General features: G+C 52.0%; 1 protein-coding gene across 3 annotated transcripts in view; it reads left to right on the top strand.

The window, feature by feature from the left end:
- Positions 1-20,973, top strand: part of PRDM11 (PR/SET domain 11) — a gene marked incomplete at both ends in the record, with an annotated part of 39,707 nt that extends 18,734 nt beyond the window's left edge. The window contains 4 exons of one of the 3 annotated variants that reach the window (XM_080931574.1): positions 387-454; positions 12,681-12,868; positions 17,209-17,820; positions 18,809-20,973. In XM_080931574.1, coding sequence (XP_080787700.1) covers positions 387-454; positions 12,681-12,868; positions 17,209-17,820; positions 18,809-20,973 — 3,033 coding nt within the window. Of the gene's footprint in view, positions 1-386; positions 455-3,981; positions 4,404-6,792; positions 7,353-12,680; positions 12,869-17,208; positions 17,821-18,808 lie in introns of those variants that run through there. The other 2 variants (XM_080931575.1, XM_080931576.1) reach the window with 2 other exon arrangements.
- Between the last annotated feature and the right edge of the window lie 1,002 nt (positions 20,974-21,975).

Raw genomic sequence — 21,975 nt, 5'->3', positions numbered from 1 at the left:
TTAGATCACTAGTGCCTGGGCCCCAGTGATGACCTTCATCTCCTACACACACAGCAGAGAGAGAAGGGCCACCTTCAGCTTTTGTCGTGCAAGCCCCAGTACCTGTGAGGAGCCGTGACCCTGGCCATGTTGCCCAGGATTCCCATTCTGTCAGCACAGATGGGAGAGGCTCTCAGGTCGTCTCCGGGGTTTCTGAGAAGAAAGGAGTGGGTGGAGAGGATGCCGCAGGGCTTCCTAACAGCAGCTGAGGTGGTGGTGTGGACAGTGTAGGAGGCAGAGGAAGAGTGAGACTGAGGATGAAGCTGGATCCTGGACCTCAGGTAAGGAGCCAGACAGGAGCGCCCCTCCCGTGATGGCCCACTTTAGACAGTCTCTCTGTTTTCCAGATCGTGGACAAGAACAACCGCTACAAGTCCATAGATGGGTCGGATGAGACCAAGGCCAACTGGATGAGGTGAGTCCCATCCCTACCAGCTCCAGTGAGCCTCACCAGCCTCTGGGATGGGCCCAAGAAGTATCTGGGGCCTCCAGGATCTCAGAGCTCTCTCCAGGCTGCTCTAGAACTGCAGCTGACAGGGTCTGGAAGAAGTGTCCTGTCCCATGGGCTTCCATCACAGGCTCTAGAGAGCCTGTGGCCAGACCAGCAGGCTGCAGGTATTGGGCTGCATACCATGGCTCCTGATAGAACTCCCGAAAAGAGGAAAATGTCCCCAACCTAGGATGGACCGCTGACATTTATTCCAAGGCGTATTTTTGGTGCCTGGATAACATCATTCCAGGGAAGACCCAGAAGCCATCCTATGGTTTTATGGAAATGAAAGCTCCTGTCAGCTCCGACTCTCTTTCCCAAGGGGCTCACGCTAAACTTGACTGCTGACCAGCATGGTTCTACCCTGGCTCAGGCTGTGACCCAGGACTGTGTGTCGGAAGCATCCTTGAAGTCTAGCAGAGAGAGGAGAGAATTGAACAAGGGTCACTTCCCACACTGAGTTGGGAATCAATGCTCTGAGCGGGCCTGTATGGTATGTGTGGGTCTTACCACTGTGTGTGTATTAGGAAGAAAGTCAACCTAACGCCAGCACCACTTGGTGGTCTACATCTGGATCCAGAGGCGCTGATGGGGCATTTAGATTTGCTTAGAGGAAAGGAAGGCCTTTGAGGACCAGGGGCCCAGCCACATCATGAATTCAAGACCCCATCACGTACAGTTCTGTGCCTCTCAGATAGCAGATGGGTGACCTTTGGGGACTGATGGGAAGAGGAGAGATGAGGACAGCAAGAGATGTCTCAGGCAGTCTGATCACATGCAAAGGAGCTGGTTAGAAGTGGAAAGTCATAAAGAGGTCCCTTCCATGGCCTCACTGCCGCCTGTATGTCCTCCGGGCTGCAGCTGGTTTGCAGGGCATTTTGTGCTCATCCTCTTCTTGCGAGTGCAACAATTTTCCACTGCCCTAGACAGGTGCAGAACCAGCACACACATATGGCCTCCTCTACGGGATGGTCAGCTGTCCCTAAAAGTGCCACCAGAAGTTGTACTTGATACTCCTAGCTACCTTCTTCTCTCTCTGCCCAAAGGTCCAGGTCGGCTTAACAGTGCGTTGATCCCTGATGCTGAGTACAGCATCAGCTCAGACACAAATGGACTTGTGAGAGTAGCCAGGCCAGTCCTGCCCTCCTCTGCACCCCCACGGGAACACCTGCCACTACATAAAAGCCAGAGAGGCACAGACATGTTGTGTGAGGTTCCAGATGGAATATGTGCCTTCTGAGGGCCCAGGACCTGGAGCAAGTGAGCGTGAACCTTGCAGAAAGGCTGCTGACGGAGAGCACAGCCCTGGGCTGGTCCTCTTCATGTGTCACCGCAGTCAGGTCCAGGACAGCTGAAAGAGTGAATCAGATGCATCCTGTGACACTATTACTTGCAGACCTCCAGAAACTATGGCTTAGAGAGCTGACCTATCCCATGTTTTGTCCCGTTTCTGAGATTTTGTTTGGGCAAAGGGTTTTCCCACTGCCCCTTAGAAGACGGTGCCTCATCTCAACCAACTTGGCCGTTGTTTAACACTCCGGGACTGCCGTGTAACTGGTTGGGGATGGGTTCAGAGCATCACAATAATGACTCTTTTGTGGCCATGCAGGCTGACAGCCATTGCTCTGTGCTGGTTGTCATGCCCCAGTGATGAACTGAGACCCAGATCAGGACAAAGTCTTCTTCACATTCATGTCATCTGTGGCAAACGGAGGCCTGGGGCCCTGTGTCTCTAGACCTGCAAGCCACACTTCTTCCTGATAATATACACAGGATCAAGCAGAGCAGGGCTCCTGTGGCTGTGGCTGGGTTCAGTGGGTGGGAATCAGCTGCTCCCACTTTTATTAACATGACTCTGTCCTGCTACCCCTAGCCTGTCCTGACCCCAGGTGACTCCTGGGTGGTCGGTCTTAGCTCATGTGTCCTGTGATTGTGTTTGTGTGTGGGTTTGCTTCTGGGAGCTCTTGTTAAGTTGTGCTGTCACAGGCCAGGGCCTTGGGCCTGAGGTCATGGCTTGACGTCTTTATGAAATTAGGGGTAGGCACAAGGGTATTCATGTCTTGAGTGCTAACCTATGCCAGCTCTGTGTTAAGTGCTCTGCATGCAGTAATTCTCAACCAGGGGCACGTGAGACATGTGTGCCTTTGGCAGTGCTTTCACTCTAGATGAGCACAGCTTCATGCTTGGGTACTGCTGGTTTGCAGGGGTAAAAGGTAAGTGTCTCATTGAACATTGCACACTGTTCAGTAATCTCTCCTGAAAAAGACTCTGAATTCCCACAGGGGCATAATTAGGACCCTATAGGCTTCACCTGAGTTTTACAGAGGCCCTGGGGTCGCACAGGGATAGTCACAAGTCTGTCTGAGTGCAAGGCCTTTGTCCTGAGCCGAGCACCAAAGCCCCGAGCTTTCCTTTATTTGATTACACTCGATTGGCTGGGAGGACTCAGAACCAAGTTGGAGGAACCAAGTTCTGCTGGGACTACTGTGATTTTGGAAGCATCCAGGGGTACGGGTTGGGATCCGAGTTTGCCTCAACACCCTGGTTCCTCCTGGGTGGAACCAGTTTCAAAGCTATATGAAAGGCGAGTAGAACTGGGATGCTTTTTGGCTTCTAAAGCCAGAGCAGGTGCAAGGTCAGGCTGAAGAGCCTCAGCAAAGTCAAAGTTATCCTTTCTGGATGCTCCTGGGTGCCTCACATCTTAACTAGAACACCACAGCAGCCACACCATGAGGAGCCTCTGGTGGTTCCATGAGGGAGAAGAGCTTGTTCTCTGCACACACATGGGGAAGTAGAGATCTGAGAGACCCTGGAAGAAGGGAAACAGGTCACAGGTGATAGAGTAAGCTTTCTGTGTGTAAGTAACATAATGGACAGGGGCAATCAGTGCCACAGCCGCTGCAGTCCACCGAAGGATGTGTGTGTGTGTGTGTGTGTGTGTGTGTGTGTGTGTGTGTGTGTGTGCAGATGCCCACAGAAGCCAAAGAGGGTCAACAGACCCGCTGGAGTTTGAATGACAGGTATTTGTGAATTACCTGATGTGGAATCTGGGATTCAACCCCTAGTCCTCAACAGAGAGCTGTAGTAAATGTCCTTAACCACTGAACTGCTTCTCCAGTCCCTTAAGTTGGTGAGGCTGTTGTACATAGATGGAACCGTCAGAAACTTGTCTGGAAGGGACGAGGCAGCAGAGGTTGAGTGAGCTTGAACCCCCTGGTACTCAAGGCTGATGTGAGGTAGGGTAGCCCTGCCCTGCGGTCACTGGACTCCTACCACCTTCTCCTGACGTCCCTCTGAGGAGGAGAGAGGGAAAGGCATCACTGTAGAAAGAGGGTGTGGTGGGGCTCAGTGTTTCCTGGCTTTTCAGATGGGTCCTGTGATTGGGAAGGAGGAGGACCACCCTCATTTATGGTCATTTACCCAATTATGCTTTGTGGGGTATTCAACCCAAGGAATGTGCTGCCCCTGGCCGAACGTAAGAGGAAGCCTAAATTCTCCAAGGAGGAGCTGAACATTCTGGTCACAGAGGTGACCCATCACGAAGCGGTTCTCTTTGGGAGAGAGACCATGCGGCTGTCCCATGCTGACAGGGACAAGATTTGGGAAGGCATAGCTCGGAAAGTCACCTCCGTCAGCCAGGTTCCCCGCTCCATCAAGGATATTAAACACAGATGGGATGACATGAAACGCAGGACCAAGGACAAGCTGGCCTTCATGAGACAGTCACTGTCGGGCCCAGGGATCGGGGGCCATGCCCATCCCATCTTGCTCACTGCCCACGAGAGAGCTATCAAGTCGGGACTGCTCGCTGCCAGGGCTGGGCACGGCTTCCCCAGAGCAGAGCTGGATGGAACCCAAAGCCCCTCTGCCAGCTGTGAGTATCATGGGCTGAGTGTGGGACTTGCCTCCTCTTCTGCTATCCCTTAGCCCTGCCTCTCTCCATGGCCCCATTTTACCTCTGACCTGTCTCCACTTTTGAGCTGCGTTCTGTGCCAGGAGCAGGAAGGACAGGTCTGCATCTAAAACCTACACAGACACTTGTAGGACTAAACAAGCTTCAGATAAATCCAACCTGTGGCCTAAGGGTTACATGCACGTAGCTATGAAGGCAACCTAACCCAGATCATAATCTTGTTTAAAACGCTACAAGGTTTTTGTTTGTTTGTTTGGTACTTGGATCAGAAACTTTGTAGCTGACTTTGTGTTTCAGTGTCAAAAGGTTAGCCATGCCTCCTTGAATCAGATTATTGTTCACGGTAGAGGAAGGATAAGGCCTCATCCAGTCCAGCACATCCCAGATCTTCCGGGCCCACACCGGGGTTGCTGCTGCTCCGCATGTCTTTGAAGCACATGGATGGAGTGCTGCATCTGTAGAAAGGGCCAGGGCTGGCTGAAGAAGATGTGTTTGAAGGTTGAGGAAGAGTTAACCAGGCCTAGTTCAAGGTGCAGAGGAGGGAAGGGAAGGCGAGCAGGCTGGGAACAGCATGTACAAGTCCCACATCAGGAAGGCGCTTGGCATGTTCCAGGAACTGCAAAAGCCAGGGAAGCTCCATCGTAGCTGGTGGGGGGAGGGGGACCACCACAGCAGCCAAGTGGCAGGCTAGGCCAGGGAGAGACTTCTCCATGATTGCCTGGTCACTCTGTCTGCTTTGTCCTCGACGCTCCAGTCTTCTGAGCTTGATCTGCTTCTGTTCAGTTCCTGCTTCTTGGTGCTCACCTGAAACTGGCTGGGCTCCTCCCACTCCCCTGACCCCTCAGTATCCCCCCCCCGCCCCCTTCCCCCATTCTCTGCTGGCTCCCTTGCCCCAGCCAATGTGTTTCCCTGTGTGTCCCATCTTCCTGGGACTTTAGCCTGTCTAGTTGGAGTTCACCAGGAGGAGGAGCCATCAGTCCATCCCTGAGGAATTTCACTCCTCCCTCCCTCCCGCTTCTTCACACACCCACACCCTTTCTCATCTGCTGTCCTCAGTGGAGTCCTGTGAGCAGGCCAGGAGGATCCAAGGAGGCTGTGGGGTCCGGCATTCAGCCAGCAGGAAAGTGGTTCACCGACTTCCTCCCTGGCCCTTTGCCATGGAGATCTGCTTATTTCCTGTTTGGCTGAGGTCTCTGACAGGTGGCCACTCACAAAGTCAGCCTCAGGAGTAGAAGAGAGTGCTCACGATGAGGCAGACTTCCTTGTTAGCCAGCTGAGGCCAACAATCTTCCAGAAAATGAAGGTGGTCCTGAGACATCAGAACCAGCCTTGAGCCTGGATCTGCCAGGGTTTGCTGAAGCCTCAAAGCAGGCAGCATCCGGAAGAATTTATTTTCTGAATCCTACATGTTTCACCCCTCTGTCTCCTAGGGATGAAAGATGATGACGTTAGCAGAGGTAACATGGGAGTCAGGAGCCTCCAAATCTTCTATAGCCACAAGCCTTAGCCTGGCTGGGGCTGTAGTGACCTGGGGGCTTAGAAAGGGGTAATGGGAGCTCAGAGTGCTCCTTCCCACCCTTTCTGGCATCCCCAGTGGATGGCTGACATTTATGGAGCATGCTCAGGAAGCAGTAGGCTCCCACTGTGCCAGCATCAGGAAACCCACTGACCTGTGTAATCAAGCACTCATGGGTAGGCTATGATGTCAGACACATGATGGCCCACCTCGGGCCATTAGAACTAATGCCTTACCCTTCACAATCCTGCTGAATCCTACACTAGCCTTTCCCTCTCATCTTTAGCCATTTGGCATCTCCCTGCAGTTGTTTGTTAGGATTCCAGCAAGAACACAAGGTGGCCCCAAGCAACTTTGAAGGTCCCTTGTGGAGATTGGCACTCACAAGAGAGCAGCTTAGAACTTCTTACAGGGGTAATGCTTTCAGCTCTGCAATGCACTGTAGGTCTGGGAACCCCACTAAGAGCCCAGCCAGGGCCCCAGGGGTTCAGCAGAGCAGTCATTATCATCCCTTTGGAGGAAGTGAAATGATGGCACCATCAAAGTCATGAGTCCTTAGACTGGCACAGCTGCACTGGAACTGGGGTCTCCTTGGACTGACTACTTTCCTGAAATGTAGCTGCTTCTGTGGGACGAAGGGGACCAGCTCCTGCTCACCCTTCTGCCAATGCTGGACCTACATACCCCAGGGATTTAGAAGCTGGCATTTCTCTGTGTGTGGTGCCAGTATGGTCTGAGGGGTGGGCAGTAGGGGGCTTCAGAAGTGGGCCTGTGCCTGGGGCTGCCCTTTCCGCCTTTTTAATCACCTGTCCTCCTCTCCTTGTATGCTCCAAGATGATGAAGATGAGAAAGCTCCTGGGCCCTCACGGCAGCCTCTTCAGATGCCCCTGCTACATCCTCCAGAGGAGGAGGCCCACCTGGCCACGCCCACACTGCTCTGTTCATCTTCCTCAGACCAGTCCGAGATGTTGGGCCGTAAGCCAGAGGTCCTGCCCCATCCCTCACTCCAGGCCCAGGCATGCAGGACCCCAGAGCCACATCCCAGCTCTCCCACCATGGGCCTGGACTGGCATCTCCTGCATGCCCGTGCCCATCAGACTGAAATGTTCCAGAAGTTCTGCCAGGAGCTGGTGACTGTGCACCAAGACATGGCAAACAGCATGCATGTCATCAGCCAAGCTGTGGCTGAGCTGAACAGCCGTGTTGGTCAGATGTGTGAGACGCTTGTGGAGATCCGAGATGCAGTTCAGGCATCTCAGCATGGGCCAGACGGGGCAGCCCCCATTGACTACACTTTCCAGACTAAGGCACCCCTGCTGGACCCTACACCAGCCCCCTCAGAACCAGCCCCAACACGGACTACCAGGTCTCGGAAGAGAAAGCACAATTTCTAACGTGGCCAGTTTGCATAAGGAGAAGCAGTCCCGGTGGTGTCTGGCCTTGAGATGGGGGAGTCTCTTGTGTCCAGAAACAAGACTGATGACCCTGGGGCAAGTCATCCTTCACCTGGTGCAGTCCAGCTTCCCATGTTTTAACAGAGCGATATACAGCCCACCCCTTATCCCAGGAAGATGCTCAAGACACAAGAAAAGCTGCCTGCTTGAATGCTTGCTTGGCCTAGAAGGTGGCTCTCCTCGTGGCCTGTATCCTATGGAGCAGGCCTTGCTGGGGCAGGGGCCAGCATCCAGCAGAATCTTGCTTCCAAGTCAGGGCTGCAAGCAGAGCTGACCTCCCAGGTGTTCGGCCTGTGGGTGGGCGGGGCTGGCTCAGCTGGGTGGGCGGGGCTGGCTCAGCTGGGTGGGCGGGGCCGGCTCAGCTGGGTGGGTGGGGCCCGGCCTTGGCCCTGTGCTTGCCCTGCGTGCTCCGCTGCTGTGCTTGCCCTTTTGGGAGGAAGGAAAATGGGGCGTGCTAATGAAGGGAAGGAGATGGTTTTGCATCCTTAGCGTACTTTTCCCCAAGCCTGTACACGGTAGGCCATCTCAGGGAGCTTTCTGAACAGTGAGGATGCAGCCAAATCAGTCTTTAGAATCACTGAGTACTGGTCATTCCAACCACTGTTAGGCATGTCAGGGTTCAGAAATGACACAGCCATGTAGTGAGGACCTGGACAGATTTCTTCAAGAGGCCAGATCTGGAGTATTAGTAGATGAGGATTTTGCTCCTCACCTAAACTCTGCCTTGGTTTCTACAGTTGGAGGAGGGAACAAAAACAGTGTGGGGAGGGAGAGTGTGCCGGCCTGTGATGGCCAGCGGTGGGAGGTCCCAGGCCAGAGACCAATGAGGCTGTGTCCAGTCCACCTCCCAGCATGCCTTGCCTCTGCTTGCTTGGGCTGTATATTCACGTAGCCAAACATACCTCTAGCTTTGTGTTTTGTTTTAGGAGCATGGCCAGGGAGCTGGGTTCTTTGAGTTAAGAAGGAGAACCTAAGCCAAGGGCTTCACTCTGACCTAGGTGCAGCTTTGACCTTGCTCCCTGGCCTGAGGCTGACCCCAGCAGACCTTTCACACCCTCCCTTACTCCCTAAGAAACTAAGTGGGTCTGGATACCTACTGGACTCAGTGCTCACTGAAGCTGTTGCTAGAGCTGTTTATAAACACACACTAATGCTTCGTCCTCCGTGAGATGATGGATGGATGGCACCTGCCATGTCCCTGGACCCTGGGCTCCATTGCCCAAATTTGTGGTTCTTTGGGGGTTCCTGCCCCATCAGACTGCATATTGTCTTGTCCAGTAATAGCCTGATGCCTGGAATTACCCTGCCCGTCCATGCTGGAAACCAATATGGCCTTCTCAAATATTTGTGTTAAGATGGCAATAAAATGAATCAGATGTCACACTTTGAACACAGCCAGGCTCCAGGATCTTTTTGGTTTTTTAGTGTGTATTTTTTTTTCTTCATATCCCAAGGAAACTCCACGAGCCTCCAGAACAGGATTAGATGCCTAATGGAGAGTGTGTGGGGACGGGAGCTCTGTGGTCATTGCACATCCTGGATTCCATAAACTCCCCATGGGCATGCCCAACCCCATGCTTGGCCCTCCAAAGGAAAGGCAGCAACTTGTAGGCCAAAGGCAGCTGAGCATCCATGGCTGCTAGGTCAACTTTTTTTTTTTCCTGCACATTTAAGGTGTCATAATGCTCAGTGAATTTAACCGTGTGCTCCCCAAAAATGTTGCAGTTTCCAGGGAGAAAAATAGTTTCTGGCTGGAGACTTGAGAGGTCCTGGCTGTCCTTTAGGAGCCACCCCGGGGTACACCCCTGTAGTGTCTGCATCCCCACAGACCTTGGTAGCTTCCTGTGAAAGGCAAGGCCTGGACTGCCAGGAATCCTCAGAGGAACCAGAGTGGCTTCTGCTTGTTTTCACTGGCATGTGCCCCACCACAGAGCTGTCTTCTGACTTGTCATCAGCCTGGCTTAGCTCCAGGCATGAAGAGAGCTTCCTTAAGGCAGGAATCTCCAAATCGTAGCCTGTAGAGTCCTTTATGGATAATTCTTAGCTACCTTTGGCTTTGGAATCCAGAGCATTCTCTTAAGTTCCTGACCAAAAATGCATGACCATGAAGTTAAGATTTCAGTTTGCAGGAGGCACAGAGATCCCAAGCCACTGGCCTGGGTCTGCTCTAATGCCCACGATCTGTGATACTGGTTGGCCTCTGTTTCTGGTGTTGGGGAAGAAGAGGCCGAATTAAAGGCTGTACACCAGAAACAAGGTCAGAGTCCAGGGACAGTGGTCCATCTGAAGTGGGAATGATTTCCATTTCGGTGTCTTGATGACAGTGGGGACCAGGAGACCAGAGTGTTCAATAGGAGGAGGAAATGAATGAGGAGCCTGTCCCAGCTCCCCCAGAGGAAGTCTTGAAAGAAAGCCCATTGCATATGAGGGTGATGTTTTCAAGAGGCTGCAGAGACCTAACCTGACATCACAGAACCCTGCTCTTCTTGTCCAGTCTTCCCAGGCAACTTCCTTTCTGGTGGAAAGCTGTATTGGCCAAGACAGGCTTGTGTCGGTCTCATTAAACAAAGTGGACGTCTCTGTGAGCCATTTTCTTTCTTGAGTCGGAACCCATAGTCATTTCCTGACCCGGTTAGAAAATATGGTATACTTGATAAGGCCCAGTGGGTGAGGCCTGAGAATTGTCTCCCGGTGCTTATCTGTCCAGCACCCAAGGCCAGTGAGGAGACAGGACTCAAAACAATGTATTATCTTCTGGAGAGATTCTGTCCAGGACCCCTGCCCTCCCCACCACTGCCAGTCACCTTCAGTCACTGTAGGGTGCCTGAGTCTGAATTGCCAGACATGAACTCAGTCTCTACAGAACAGCCTGGGCCAGGCATTTCCCACGCGGTTCTGCTTTTCCAACCAGGGAGCATGAGCTGGGAACTCAGACCTCCTTGTAGACAGCTGAGTGTGACCACAAGGAGGAGTCAGTTCCTGGAAACCATGGGGTCCTTGGCAGGGTGACACGGGACAGTATTTCATAAGCATGAGCACATCAGGATTCTGAGAATGTGCCAAGCCATTGAGTGCCACCACTGTAAAGGGAGGTGATGGGTCCTGAGTCTTATCTGGATGCAGTTGACTTTCTCTTGAAAGTTCTGTCACGTAAACATGTCTTGCCGTGGGACTGGGTGGCTGTGATTCACCCACAGTTGCCATATGTACCTCATTTCAAAAAGCCAAGTTTTAAAACAACCTAGTGCAAGATGCTCAACACATTTTGGTCTGATGCTGGAAATACTGTGTGATCTGTGTCAAGACTGAGGGCACTCTTTCTAAATGCTGGCTTTTGTTGGGTAGGACGTCTCTGAGGTGGGATGGTGCGAAGGGAAATGGATACAAATCGTTCAAAATGTTTAGACCCACTCCAGATACTGCTGTTTTGAATCAACAAACCTTGATAAGGACTAGTTCCTCATCTACCTTTTTCTCTGGCGTTTAATATTTGATGGCCAGACAGAAACCGAAAGGGAAAGGGGAGACGTTACCCTTCTGTGTTCTGTGAACCAGTGATTCTCGAGGGAAGGATATCTGCCTTCCAGATATGTCTGGAACAGAAAGGCTGGGAACTACATCCATTCTGTGCCCTGCTGACCATTAAGGTGGTTGGTTTTGGACATCAATTGACTCTTGCTAAATAGGAAACTTAGAATTCTTTTGCTTAGGCAAAAGGAATTTCAGGATTGGAGCTGAGGCAGGTCCTTTGAGTGGAGGATGAGGCTGAGTGTGGTTTCTGCAGTCTTGGGGTCTGTCTTTTGCCTTTGCTAACAATGTTGTGGCTAGGTGCATCAAGATCCCCATGAGATCTTCACGGCTCCAGGGGGCTCTTTGATACTCACGAAAGATGGAGATACAGGTGTGCTGAGGCTGAGATCCTGGGCAAGATGTCTGACCCAGCGCTGTAAGCACCATTGATCTTATCCAGATTGGAGGAGTTTGGCATTTGTTCTCCCACTGCTTGGGTCTTCATCCCTTGGCCTGAGATATCTTGTGTCACCAGAATAATGACAGACAATTCCAGAGATGACCTACCCAAAGCAATTAAAACATGTTAAAATATGGGTGTGTTTACTTCAAGCTATTCTGCTGGGTATGAGTTGTTGGAGCACAGTGTAGAAGGCTTTGGCTCCAACCGGCCTCAGTGTATCACAGAGCAGCACTGTTTTAGAGTTGGGTAACGTGATAACCAGGCTGTTGGAAGTGTCATTTGAAGGAAACTGGGTGAGGGATGTGGGTTCATTGGTGTCTTGGGCATTGTCAACATGGGAGCCATGAGCTCAGGGAAGGATAGGCCACAAAGCTGCATCGTTAGCTGTGTCTTTGGACAAGCTTCTCGGCCTCTCTGAGACTTTCTGTGTTATCAGTTCTCTGCTCTCTCTCCTCTACCTTCCCCCTTTGTCGGCAGTACTGTAGAGAGGCTGCTCCAACACTACTGTCATTGGCCAGTCTTAGAGGATTGGTTATTTCTGCTAAGCCTAGTAAAATATGGAAACAGCCCAAAGCTTTCCCTGCCCTAACTGCTGTCGGGCCTGAGGTTAAAGGTCAATGAACGTGGAGCTGGAGCATGTGTGGCTCTGCCTAAGAGCACTAACTGCTCTTTCACAGGACCCAGCTTTGATTCCCAGCACTCACGTGGAAGCTCACAACCGTCTGTGACTCTGCTTCCAGGGGATTTAATGCTCTCTTCTGACCTCTGGGAGGGGCGTATTCATATGGTACACAGGCATGAGTGCAGACAGAACACCCCAGACACAAAATATTGACGTCAAATTAGGTTTTTTAAAGGTCAATGAAAAGTGGAAGGGATAGCCACCTGCTGAGTCTGGTGTTGACTGTGGCCCTCAAAGTTGGCAGGGCAGATACCATTTCTGGTCTCAGATTAAACAGATTCACACACACACACTGTTGCTGTCTCAGACACACCAGAAGAGGGCACAGATCCCATTACAGATGGTTCTGAGCCACCACGTGGTTGCTGGGAATTGAACTCAGGGCCTCTGGAAGAGCAGCCAGTGCTCTTAGCCACTGATCCACCTCTCCAGCCCTAAATGAGTTAACAGGATGCAGAATAGAGATGTAAGTAGGAGGACCAGCTCTAATTAGCTGTCTCTAGGTGAGATTGCAGCTCTCTTATGTGTCCTCGGACCCTGACCTCTTGTGCCCTACACTGGAGGCACTCAACCAGGTGTGGCCCATGGTTCTCACCTGTCCCCTCCCCACCAGGTACGTGGTCATTTCCCGGGAGGAGAGGGAGCAGAACCTCCTGGCATTCCAGCACAGCGAGCGCATCTACTTCCGGGCATGCCGAGACATCCGGCCAGGAGAGCGGCTGCGGGTCTGGTACAGCGAGGACTACATGAAGCGCCTGCATAGCATGTCCCAGGAAACCATCCACCGCAACCTGGCCCGGGGTGAGTAAGGGCTTGGGAAGGAGCGAGCATGCCCTCAGGGCCAGCGACATGCCCAAGAGGCTAGGTCCACAAGTCAGTACTTATTTTGAAGGGACACCCCCGCCCCAAGCTAGGGTCACGCCTACAGGCCCAAGACCACGCCCACATCCACCCTCGAAGGTCATACCCTCTCTGAATCACAAAAGCCCAGAAAGCTTCTTTGGGAAACTTCCAAGCAAACCAGTAAGGAATGCAGTATCCAGCAGTGCAAAGAGCCAGGACAGTCCTCTCAGCACAGAAAGCCAGTGGCCACCGCAGGAATTCTCTTCTCTAGGAGGCTGTCCTGAGAGACCAGCAAATCCCAGCCAAATCAATCAGTTGAATGAACACCATTCCTGTTACCCCAACTCTTACTGATGAAAAGACACTCCTCACTCAGTACCTCAATAGAACTTCCTGTGTGCTAGCTGGGTTTTCTGCCCTTCGCTATAGGATCGAGGTAAAGAGAACTAACCTGCCAAGATGCTCTGAGAATCAATCCATGGAGCAATGTACTTAACCACCATTGAAGCAATCTCTACCCTGACCATCTCCACCAAGTCCTTGGTTGTCAAATGACTTTTGTGGCATCAGCTCCATTGCTGTACAAATGTCCAAAACCAGCATTATAGAAATGCAGTGGCTTACCCAGGGTCACGTGACTAGTGAGGCCAGGGCTAGCTTTCCAACTTGAGGCATCTGATTCGAGGATCTAAGTTTTATCTAACAGTAGCCACCAGACAAAGCCAGCCTTGGTATTGTTGATTTTGTTCCTGGTAGCCCAAATGCTACATAGTCAACATGAAGAAATGTTTTCTACCAGAAGAAGGCTAGAGGAGATGAGATGTGCTTAGGCTGGGAGACCCTAGTGGGTTGTCTTTCCGTCCTAGCCCCACTGGGATGACTCACTCCTTGCCCCTGGTTCTCCAGCTGTAGATGCCATCCTGGCCAGGGTAAACAGGTGCACCCAGGCCCTTTCAAGAGAGCCATCTTTGCACAGAGCTGCACATCCACACACCCAGGGTTCATTTGGTCCAAGGTCTTCAACACCATCTTATCTAACCTCTTCACTGGGGGTAGCCTTGTTCAGAAGAAGAAGATGGAATCAGTGACTCACTGGGGTGACGTTTGGAAGACAAAACAGAGCAGATCTTGGGGTTCCCAGAAACTCTCTGGGAATTGCAGGAGAGCTGAGAGGTCTGAGCTTGGGCCATGCTGGTTTCATTGCAACAATGACTTCTGTGGTGAAGGGTGGCTACTGTTTGGGCCTCTTTCTGAAACTCCAAAAGGGTTCAGTGGACCTCAGAACCTCCAGAAGTGTTTGGTGGGCCTTGGTTACATCGGTAAAAGCAGAAGTCAATGAAAACAGCCAGGGGGTTTCCAGAAGAAGTACACCATCCAGAGAAAAGAAAACCAGGCAAGGTCACAGCTACTGTGGCAGTTTTGTCTCTTGCTTACCATCGTGGATCCTTCTGGGACATGTGTTCCTGTGTCTTCTCCAAAGCACCTCCACCTGCATCATTCTCAGGAAAGCAGGGACAGCTCAGAAAGGAGAGTTATGGGGAGTGAAGACACATAGGAGGCTTGAAAGGAGCGAGACTTGGAAGATACAGGAGGAAAGCATCTATCCATCACAAGGCGGGAATGTAGGCTGCAGGAGGAAACCAGCAACCACAGTGCACCCAGCTGGAGCTGTGAACAAAGTGGTCCTTGATAGTGACCGTGGGCCTTGGTAGCTGATGGATGCATGTTAGATGTTAGGTACAGAGTCCTGGTCCTTTAAATGTGCCTTGGATGTCCTATCAGCCCTGTTCAGGAAGGTCCCCATTGCCCAGTCACTTAAGGTATTATAGATATATTAGCTTTGTGTGTGTGTGTATGTGTCTGTCTATCTATCCGTCTATTTGTCTGTGTCTGTGTGTGCCTACATGTGTGTTTGTGTGTGTGTATTCATATGCAGGTGCATGCATGTATGAATCAGCCTCAAGTGTCATTCTTCAGGAATCACTCTGCTTTTGAGACAACTCTCACTGACCTGGAACTTGACAAATGCGCTGGGCTGGCCTGCCAGCGAACCTTAGGGATCCACTTTCCTAGAACTGGAATTGCAAGTGCCTGCCACTACACATAGTTTAAAAACAAAAACAAAAACCCAAGTCCTCATGCTTGCAACACAAACATTTTACCAGCTGAGCTCTCTCTCAGTCCCCGCCCCCTTTGTGAGACACAGTCTTATGTATCCCAGGCTGGCCTTGAATTCCATATGAAACTGAGGCTGGCTTTGAACTCCAGATTCTCCTGCACTGGCATCACTGATGGGCACCGCTGCATCTGAGAGCAGGGCATCTTCCTGATCAGAGGCTGCTTAACCAGCTGGCACATATTGCCATGTTTATGGAAGAGTTGTTGGAGCCCAGAGCTTCTGGAGAGGATGTCTTGTTCCTCTGTGATTGTCTCTGAAGGATAGGAGCCAGTGTACCTAGGTGATCTGTGCGACTTGTCTGGGGATTTTAAAATTTTTTCTTTGATTTTTATCCATGAGTGTCATGGAGGATTTGGAATAGAATTCATGGTGACCTTTATCAGAGGTCATCTGTGGACCAGGGATTTTATATGGAAGGAAGCCACAAGTTCAGAAGGCTGTTCTGCTCATCCTAGAAAACATGGATGACTATCTTTGGTTACAGACAGTGAGAGTTGTCTGTGATTATCACTCTGACCGCCCAGCGTTCTCAGCGGTCTGTCTGATGTCTGAGGGTCCATGAGAAGGTGAAAGGGCACCCTTGCCTTTCAGAGATTCCTCTTGGTCAGCCCCTCGCCTGCTCTGTGGTACAAGCACATTGCATTACATTTGTAAAATTTAATTTTATTTATGTACTTTATGTATATGGGTGTTTTGTCTGCATATATGCCTGGGTACCACAGGTGTGTCTTCTGCCCTTTGACGTGTCTTCTGGGTACCCTAGGATTAGAGTCTGTCACAGAGTGTTATGAGCTGCCGTGTGGGTGCTGGGAATTGAACTCAAGTCTTTTGGAGGAGCAGCCAGTACTTCTGATCTGAGCCATCTCTCCAGCTCACAAAATTTATTTTGAAGGGCTCCATCTCATCACTGAGTTTCCTGTGGTTCTGCTGGTAGAGATACAAGGGCTTCTGGAAGCTGCCCGAGTGCCAGGAGCCTGGGGTGAGGTTATTACTTAAGGTAATACCTGTGAGGACAGAGTAGGGCCTGAGTGGACTAACCCTGCTGTGCCGTTTCCTGTGGGAGCCTGGAGACATGAGGGAAGCAGCCTGCGGGGGTGGGCAGCATGGAGCCTCCTGACCTTCACCCAAGGGCCTATGCAGTCTGGACACTGAACAGAGGCTCAAGGTTGTAGCCCCAGGCCCCTGACCCTGACCCATCCCGGAGGCCTTTGAGATTGTCCAACCCCACAGGCTGCTGGTAGAACCTTCTGAAAGCTGAGAGACAACTCTCCTCAGCATGTCTTCCCTGGGCATCCCAGCACTTCCTCTAGCAGCCTGTGCTATTCAGCTGGCCTCGTTAAAAAAATCTAAAATAGCTTACTATGGGTGATCACGCCAACATTCAAGGTAATTAAACATGAAGGAAAAAGAGGTGTCTTTTGTTGGGTGGGGAAACAGCTGTATTTGAAGATTCTTTGGGTCTCTCGGTCACCTTGCCCTTATCTTTAGGGTAGCTGAGACTCACACGTTTAGGGATCTTTCCCAAGCATCCCTGCTTCTTTTTTCAACCTTATCCATCACTGAGGCCCATGGGACTTTGAACCATCCTTCATTATGTATTTCTTGTCTTTAGACCGCTGGGAGACTAAAGAGGCAGCAACTGTGGGCGGCTGTTTCCCTTGGCTCTCCAGACCCTCGGGCATGGAGGAGGGCGGGACTGCGCTATCCCCATGCCTTCTGCTGAGGCCCTGCAACTGTGTAGTTCCTAGGTCTAAAGGACAGCTTGTCCCATGGTGGGCGTATATGTGCTCGGCTCTGAAGGCTATTGCATTCATCAGACAGGGTGAGATGCTGTCTCCTGGGCTCGTAGTATGGCCAGCGCCATCCCCATAGGATGGTAACTTTCTTGTCTCCTTCAGACATGTGCCAACTAACAGGTGTAACATTTATCATGTGAGACTTCTTCAAAGCTCTAGTTCCCATGACCCGTTTTTCTCTCCATCTGGGTCAGGTGAGATCCAGACGGTCAGAACCAGGGGGTGGTCAGGCAGTTCCCTAGCAGAAGGCCCATCCTGTTCCCTGTTGGTTTCTCCATTTGGGGCTTTTCCCCATATCCTCACACCCTGGTTTTCCTTCCTAGGAGAGAAGAGGCTGCAGAGAGAGAAGGCTGAGAAAGCCCTGGATAGCCCAGAAGACCTAAGGGACCCCACTCAGTTCCCTGTGTGGAAGCAGGGAAGAGATTCTTACAAGCGCAGCTATGATGAGGGGGACATACAACCTCCGGCCAAGAAGAAGAAAATAGACCTCATCTTCAAGGATGTACTAGAGGCCTCACTGGAGTCTACTAACGTGGAAGCCCGCCAGCTGGCCCTCAGCACCTCCCTGGTCATCCGGAAAGTCCCCAAGTACCAGGACGATGACTATGGAAGAGCTGCCCTGACACACGGCATCTGCAGGACCCCAGGGGAAGGGGACTGGAAGGTCCCTCAAAGGGTGGCCAAGGAGCTAGGCCCACTGGAAGATGAGGAGGAGGAGCCGACATCATTCAAAGCCGACAGTCCGGCCGAGGCCTCTCTGGCATCTGACCCCCATGAGCTGCCCACCACCTCCTTTTGCCCTAACTGCATTCGCTTGAAAAAGAAAGTGCGGGAACTGCAGGCGGAGCTAGATATGCTTAAGTCTGGAAGGTTGCCTGAGCCCCCCATCCTGCCACCGCAGGTACTGGAGCTCCCAGAGTTCCCAGATCCTGCAGGTAAGTTGCTGAGGATGAAGTTGCTGTCTAAGGGAAGAATGTGTGGTGGGTGACACAGAGTCTCTGTCGCAGCCACCTGCCAGGAGACCGGAGGAGTGCAACGCAGAGGCAGCCACCTCTGGGGTGGGAGCCCACTCCCTCGGGTGCCAAAGACAGGCTGGCTTGAAGCTCTGGGGGGCATTGCATGTGCCAACCTGTATCCTCCTTGTCAATAAAACATGTCCCATCGCAGGAGGGTTGTGTGCTGTGTTCTTGACCTGTTGTTTTCTCTTGGGGGGAGGGGTCCCACCGTTGTCTCCCCTGACCCAACTTCTCTCTCCCCCAGTCTTGAACAGGGTGTCTTCTGGGAGCTTTCACAGCTTCCCAAGCTCAGGCCAGGAGCACAGCCTCGTCCACTCCTTCCAGACTCTGTCCTACCCACATGGTGCTCGGTTCCCAGCCTGGGTTCTAGAAGGATGAGGAACCAGAGAACCTGGGGCCGATCTCTTCAAGTTGTTGGACCTAGGAAAAATGGGGGTTGGTTCTGTGCAGGTCTGCAGCTAAGCCGGGCTGTTTCCCTCAGGCTCTCCTCCTCAGCCGCCCCCAGAATGGGGTGGGGTAGACATAAAAATCACATTTCACCTCAGTGTCCAGATTGCCGTCAGTTAAGAGCCACATGCTTACCCTGACCATATCAGTGCCAGGGCCTCTGGTGTAACCTGAATGTGTGACATCAAACATTCTGCCTCTTCTAGAACCTTCCACCCCAGAAACACCCACAAGTCAAGGCTGAGCTCTGGTGCAGGCAGCTTGGAGCATAATAAGTCGTGTCCAGGACCATCATGGGCAACTCATAGGGAGGGAACCTCAGTGTGGAGAGCAGGGTTTCCCTCGAATCAACTCCAGACTGGGCTTCCATCTCTCTGGGGCCTGCTCTCCCTCAGAGTACCTCGCTGAGTCTGTGTTGTCAACAGCCCATGTGAATTCTCTTAACCCTCTTATTTTCCAGCCTCAGAGAGTATGGTCTCGGGTCCGGCCATCATGGAGGATGATGACCAGGAAGTGGATTCAGCAGATGAATCTGTCTCCAATGATGTGATAACGGCAACCGATGAGCCCTCCAAGATGTCCTCTGCCACGGGCCGCCGAATCCGGCGCTTCAAGCAGGAGTGGCTGAAGAAATTCTGGTTCCTCCGGTACTCCCCGACCCTCAATGAGATGTGGTGTCATGTGTGCCGCCAGTACACGGTGCAGTCCTCACGCACTTCCGCCTTCATCATCGGCTCCAAGCAGTTTAAGATCCACACCATCAAGCTGCACAGCCAGAGCAACCTGCACAAGAAGTGTCTGCAGCTGTACAAGCTGCGCATGCACCCGGAGAAGACCGAGGAGATGTGCCGCAACATGACCCTGCTCTTCAATACTGCCTACCACCTGGCACTGGAGGGAAGGCCCTACCTCGACTTCCGGCCACTGGCAGAGCTGCTGCGTAAGTGTGAGCTCAAGGTGGTGGACCAGTATATGAACGAGGGGGACTGCCAGATCCTCATCCATCACATCGCCCGGGCACTGAGAGAGGACCTGGTGGAGCGCATCCGTCAGTCGCCCTGCCTCAGCATCATCCTGGATGGACAGAGTGACGACCTCCTGGCTGACACGGTGGCCGTCTATGTGCAGTACACCAGCAGTGACGGACCCCCAGCCACAGAATTCCTGTCCTTGCAGGAGCTCGGCTTCTCCAGCACAGAAAGCTATCTCCAGGCACTTGACCGGGCCTTTGCTGCGTTGGGCATCCGCTTACAGGATGAGAAGCCAACTGTGGGCCTGGGAGTAGACGGGGCCAACATCACCGCCAGCTTGCGTGCCAGCATGTTCATGACCATCCGAAAGACACTTCCATGGCTGCTGTGCTTGCCCTTCATGGTGCACCGGCCCCACCTGGAGATCCTGGATGCCATCAGTGGCAAGGAGCTGCCCTGCCTAGAGGAGCTGGAGAACAACCTGAAGCAGCTCCTCAGCTTCTACCGCTACTCCCCACGCCTCATGTGTGAGCTGCGCTCCACAGCCTCCACCCTGTGCGAGGAGACCGAATTTCTGGGGGACATTCGTGCTGTCAGGTGGATCATTGGTGAGCAGAATGTCTTGAATGCCCTTATCAAGGACTACCTGGAAGTGGTGGCCCACCTGAAGGATGTCAGCAGCCAGACACAGCGGGCCGACGCCTCAGCCATAGCCCTGGCCCTGCTGCAGTTCCTCATGGACTATCAGTCAATGAAGCTCATCTACTTCCTGCTGGATGTGATCGCTGTGCTGTCACGCCTGGCCTACATCTTCCAGGGAGAGTACCTCCTGGTGTCACAGGTGGATGATAAGATCGAGGAGGCGATCCAGGAGATCAGCCGGCTTGCAGACTCCCCGGGGGAGTACCTGCAGGAATTCGAGGAGAACTTTCGAGAGAGCTTCAATGGGATCGCCGTGAAGAACCTCAGGGTGGCAGAGGCCAAGTTCCAGTCCATCAGGGAGAAGATCTGTCAGAAGACGCAGGTCATTCTGGCTCAGAGGTTCGACTCCCGAAGCCGGGTCTTTGTGAAGGCCTGCCAAGTGTTCGACTTAGCCGCCTGGCCCCGGAGCAGCGAGGAGCTTCTGAGCTTTGGCAAGGAGGACATGGTTCAGATCTTCGACCACCTGGAAGCCATTCCTGCCTTCTCCCGGGATTTGTGCCGTGAAGGGATGGATCCCCGGGGGAGCCTGCTGATGGAGTGGAGAGACCTCAAGGCTGATTACTACACCAAAAATGGCTTCAAAGACCTCATCAGCCACATCTGCAAGTACAAGCTAAGGTTTCCACTCTTGAACAAGATCATTCAGGTCCTTAAAGTTCTCCCCACCTCCACCGCCTGCTGCGAGAGAGGCCGAAGTGCCCTCCAGCGGGTCCGCAAAAACCACCGCTCCCGCCTGACCCTGGAGCAGCTCAGTGACCTGTTGACAATCGCTGTGAACGGACCACCCATCGCAAACTTTGATGCCAAGCGAGCCCTGGACAGCTGGTTTGAGGAGAAGTCTGGTAACAGCTACACACTCTCAGCAGAGGTCCTCAGCAGGATGTCTGCCTTGGAGCAGAAGCCCATGATGCAGGCTGTGGACCACGGATCTGAGTTCTACCCAGACATGTAGGGGCCTGCGCTCTGGCGGCAACAAAGCCGGTGAATATTTTTTTAATCTATACTCATAAGCTTTGATATATTATATAAATATATATTATATTATATATATATACACCCACACTGAAATTTTTTAAAGACTAAGTTAATTATGTCCACCAGAAGCCACTGGCAGCTTTCAGAAAGGAGCAGTGTTGGCATCTGGCCCTTGTCTCCACACTTGGCAGCTGCAGCCTACACGGCAAACTCATCTTCACTCTCACACGCGTGTTCTGGGGCCACATGTGTTCCCACTAAGCAGTCAAAGAGGCATAAGTTAAATGATGATTCTCTTGTCACTTTAGGTGGCTTGTTCTGTTTCTGTTCTCATGTATTGATTGGGGGCTGGGGGTTGCCTGCTTGGCTTCTCCTTTTTGGTATGGTTTTATAGCGGGGGTGGGGGAGGGTCTGTGGTCTCCTCATTGGCATTCTGGGCCAGATGCGTTACGTCTGGATTTCCATGGGGATGAATTGGATTTCTGGACTGGACTGTCTGGTCTTTCTTCCCTCACCTGACTTCAGCTAGGGAGAACTTTTGTTGTTCATTTTCTGATTGATTCTTTCCCTTGTCCCACATCAAATGCATCCGTCTCCCTCAACTGTGAGTCCACTGCGTTCCCCGTGTCACCTCTCCCAACCCTAGGTTGTCAGTTCCCTTCTCCAGGTCTCTGGAGTTTAAAGATATGAGCTGTTACACTGAATGCAATTTTTATTTTTCACATTTGAGCTTGAAATCTTGGGAGTGGGAGGAAGGGTAGCTTTATCCTCCTCCGTCCAAGCACTGGAGGTAAAGTGTACACTTCCATTCAGATCTTGGGCTGTTGGGGAGACAATGAGCCAAGAGATCTAAGCTCCAACAGGACCACAATTTTTTGGCTAAAACCAGGTAAAATGTATATTCAACACTCACATTGTTTTTGTCTTTATAATTATGGAATGTGTTGCAGGAATTTATGTTTCTTTTTATAATCAAGGA

This window comes from Micromys minutus (assembly GCF_963924665.1).
Source record: "Micromys minutus genome assembly, chromosome: 17".
Classification (NCBI taxonomy): Eukaryota; Metazoa; Chordata; class Mammalia; order Rodentia; family Muridae; genus Micromys; species Micromys minutus.
The sequence above is the reverse complement of the archived record's forward strand: the minus strand, read 5'-3'. Positions and strand labels throughout refer to the sequence as shown.